The 4,287-nt window shown below is 35.8% G+C and overlaps 1 protein-coding gene across 2 annotated transcripts; it reads right to left on the reverse strand.

Annotated features, from left to right (window-relative positions):
* Positions 1-382: 382 nt before the first annotated feature.
* LOC127617606 (uncharacterized) lies at positions 383-3,201 on the reverse strand. Of its 2 annotated transcripts, XM_052089600.1 has the most exons (5): positions 2,917-3,201; positions 2,200-2,271; positions 1,965-2,030; positions 1,336-1,685; positions 383-1,159 (listed from the first exon to the last, which is right to left on the reverse strand). In XM_052089600.1, the coding sequence occupies exons 1-5, from the start codon at positions 3,025-3,027 to the stop codon at positions 1,120-1,122; spliced, it is 639 nt and encodes a 212-aa protein (XP_051945560.1). In that variant the 5' UTR covers positions 3,028-3,201; the 3' UTR covers positions 383-1,119. The 2 variants fall into 2 exon arrangements, with proteins under 2 accessions (XP_051945560.1, XP_051945559.1); XM_052089599.1 differs by having other exon boundaries at positions 383-1,685; positions 2,917-3,197.
* Positions 3,202-4,287: the final 1,086 nt, after the last annotated feature.

Genomic DNA, 4,287 nt, shown 5'->3' on the forward strand with positions numbered 1-4,287 from the left:
TTTTTTTATACTGAAACAGTAGTGAAGGAATTAACAATGACATTTACTCAAGTAAGGTTCTTCTGTAGAAATTAAGTACTTTTTAGATTACAATTATGAATTCCCTCCTCACCATTGAAAGCCATGTATATTCAGATTTATTTATGTTGAATATTTTGTGATAAACTGAAGATTGTATTTGTTCATGTGTTGAAAAAAATTCCTTCTATTCCTACTCCTCAAGCACTTTACCAAACCTTTTAGTAGCTGCAAAATGCATAATCACAAAAATCACTGAAAACACGTTTTGTTCTTACCTTGTGAACAGCCATCTTCTAAGAAATACATAATAAAGAGACAATAGTTATGTAATATATAAGATATTACAAAACACTGACAAGTATTGTTTTACTTCACTGAGTTGTTTTACTTTGCACATTTAGGTACTTTAAAAATCAGGAACAATGTATTGCAATGTAGTGGAAGACAGTTATGTATCAATACATCTGTAGAGCCCTGAAATTTGTTTCACAGTGTACTTTTGAAAGTGAAATAAGACTAATGTTACACAATTGTACATGTTATATGCTGAGATCACACATTTACAAGTTTATCAAAAATAAACTGTTGTGTTCTCTGAAACAATGTTTTGCCATTGTTGTTGTCATTTTGAAGAGGGTTAATGGCATCATTCAGTTCTTGCAAATCCCTGTCATTCAATGGGGAAAGTACACTTTGAGAGTTTGCTGAGGAACAAAAAACTACCCCTGCTGTTGAGAGTTCTGGGTTGTGAAGATGAGGCAAATCACTGTCCAGAGTAAAAAGCTGAACTGGTGTTCTATTTCCTTCAGATGACATAGAGTGATTGTTAAATCCAGCTTTGAATTCCTCCAAAGTGCGGTTGATTCTGGGTAGAAAGACATAATGGAGACAAAATAGGTCTGTTGCATTGTCTATGTCTAGGATACCCAGGGATTCCAGTTCATAAAAAATGGGTGCATAAATATGGCTGCAGTTTTTGTTCAAGTCTCGATTAAAACGCTCGATCCTCTGGTTGTGTACAGAACTTCCTGTTAAGACAGAGCCATCCCCCTGCTCACATGCATGTCCTCCCAAATCTGAACGTTCTCTCCTCCGTGATCAGTCCTGATGTGCAGTGGTCTGCCAAACTGTCGAACAGCTGCAGTAAAGAGATCTCTTACAGTTTCAGCACGATTATTGTTGGAGCAGTGAAGAAACATTAACATCCTACTGTAGCCATCTATGGCACCATGAACAACCAATTTCCACCTAATCAACTTATGATTTCCGTCTACATGCCATATGAAATTTGGATGTGGGACAGAGTATACTCGCCTAGCTATTGCTGTTCTTCTCCTGGCTAGGACACCAATTGGGTCCATCCTTCGGAGTGAATCTCTTACTCGTTGTCTTTGAACCACAATGTTTTTGGAGCGGAGATGTCCCATAAGCATCACTTCTCCAACATTTGGGTGTTCAGTTTTTATTTGTGACAATTCAATATCCAACTGTTGATCACTGATGCTCTTAAATTTTGACGTTGGCATATTATAGTCTTGAAGTAACTTGTAGAAAGTTGGCCTTGAAATTGAAAGAATAGATGCCGCTTCTGTAAAGGTGGTTTTCAGAGAAAGAACATGTTCGAGCTCCTCTTTGGAAATCTGATGTCTTCCTTGGTAGTCATTCTAGAACACAGCAAAGAATATGACATTTGGCAAGTTTCTATAACAAACAACGGTTATTAAAGAGAGAATTACAGACATTATAACAGATGAGCATTCACATCTACTCATTATCTCTCTGACTGAATAGAATTATAGATTGTACTGTACATTTTTTTTTTTTAATGTTTATGTAAAATAAAATGTTTAAATAAAATTGACACTCAAAAGATGAGAGGTTACTGAAATGTAAATGAGAAATCCATCAAACAAATATGAACATGAATATTAATGAATACTTACTGAAAGACAGGTCACTGAAGCAAAGTCTGTTGCTGGTAAAGGTATGTTAGCGCTGGTGCTGGAGCCCTGAGGAGTTTTAAAATATGAACAAAATACCAAAGACATTGTTATCTTGTCACATGTTGGTGTTGTGTAAAACATGCCACCATGATTGGAACTAATGCTGAAACATTACACCACACACATTAAAAAACCAACAAACAGCCAGCTAGGTTACAAGAGTATGAAAGTATACCGAGCGATATGATGTCCCAGTGGAGGTGGTGGGTGTGGCTGGCCCCAGTGTGTTACTGTAGGTGGTGGGAGCCTGAAGAGACAAAAAGCAAAATATGGGCAACATTATTTATTATTCAACATTATTATTATTATTATTAGACATTCCATGTGTTTTTAATGTTTATATGCCCAGCAGTCAAAAACCAGGGTTGAGATTGGCAAACAAAGAGAGATACATTTTATGTTTTTTAACAGTATGCACTCTGACTCTGGTACTTTATTAACATTAGATTAAATGTATTTATCATTGTGACTGCCTCTGTCCTCCATCAGCATTACTCTTTCTCTCTCCCTAGCCAAGCAGAGAACGGGTTTTATCTTGTGAGCAAATGCCAGCAGGTAAACCAAGGTGAGATGTCTGACTGAGGACAGAGGCAGATTTCCATTTGACCGACAATTTACAGTGTCATTTGTGAGCCTCCGTTAGCTGTTACGCTAAATTATATAATGTGTGCTTTGCTGCTCAGACCATCTTCACATAATCTTGAACTCACATTTATTTACTCATGAGTTCATCCCACTGCGTCACTTAACCGGTGTGAATTTTACGGCTTATAGAATCAAATGTGTTACACATAAAGTGCATTGGTGCTAGTAGCAAATTTCTACTTAGCTAGTTTCGTAAAGTTAGCCTTAACAAGAATCCAACGCTACGTGATTTGGAAAACATACTTACTGAGGTGTTCTGTGGTGTCCCAGAGGCTGTTGCTGTCGCTGTTGAAAAATTTTGTATAGCCGCCAGGACGGCTCTGCCGATGTTCTCGGCTAACGCCGATTCGTTTGACATCTTCACAGAGCGGCCATGACCGACAGTACCTTTCCTGGTCAGGGGCGGGTAGGGATTGGCTCTTGCTGGCCTTTATGCAAGCAAACATGACAGATCAGTCGAAGTGAGCCCCCTCGTGGCTGGCTATAATGGCCACAGGTCATAAGTCCCTCATCTTTCATAAAAGTGACACTAAAACCTCAAAGTAGTCTACTGTTTACAGTTACAGTTTATCCAAACGTGCTTATTCTTTTAGTTAGTTTTTATCATGATAATCCATGTCCAAGAGTCCATTTCCCTGATGAGATGTTTTTTATTCGTTATTTGACACTACCCACTGACCTCCTCGAGCTTTTATTTTGGCACTTCCGGTTACCGGCATTTAAATTTGCATATTAGCTAAATATTTAGTTTCACACGAAACATTTAGATGTAACATTTAGATTTAACATTTAGATTTAACATTTAGATTCAACATTTATATTTATATTTATATTTAACATTTAAATTTAACATTTATATTTATATTTATATTTAACATTTATATTTAACATTTAGATTTAACATTTAGATTTAACATTTAGATTTATATTTAATATTTAGATATAACATTTATATTTATATTTATATTTAACATTTAGATTTATATTTAACATTTATATATAACATTTATATTTATATTTAACATTTATATTTATATTTAGCATTTATATTTATATTTAACATTTATATTTAACATTTAACATTTAAGTGTAGCATTTAATATTTAGATTTAACTATTTAAAATATCTCTATGTTAACAAATATTGTTGTAAATGTGCTAAAAAGTGACCGTCAAAAATTCATACCAGATTTTTAAACATTGTTTGAAGCTAAATGTGACAAAATGTTGCTGTTATTTTCAGCGTGAGCCACTTTACAAACGGCACCCCATACACACACACACACACACTCACACACTCAAACACACACTCACACACTGAGTGTGAGTGTATGTGAGTGTGTGTGTGTGTGTGTGTGTGTGTGTGTGAGTGTGTGTGTGTGTGTGTGTGAGAGTGTGTGTGTGTGTGTGTGTGTGTGTGTGTGTGTGTGTGTGTGTGTGTGAGAGCGTGTATTTATCACTTTGTGGGGACCAAATGTCCCCATAAGGATAGTAAAACCCGAAATGTTTGACCTTGTGGGGACATTTTGTCGGTCCCCATGAGGGAAAACAGCTTATAAATCATACTAAATTATGTTTTTTGAAAATGTAAAAATGCAGAAAGTTTTCTGTGAGGGTTA

Source organism: Xyrauchen texanus, chromosome 24 (genome assembly GCF_025860055.1).
Source record: "Xyrauchen texanus isolate HMW12.3.18 chromosome 24, RBS_HiC_50CHRs, whole genome shotgun sequence".
In the NCBI taxonomy this organism is placed as follows: domain Eukaryota; kingdom Metazoa; phylum Chordata; class Actinopteri; order Cypriniformes; family Catostomidae; genus Xyrauchen; species Xyrauchen texanus.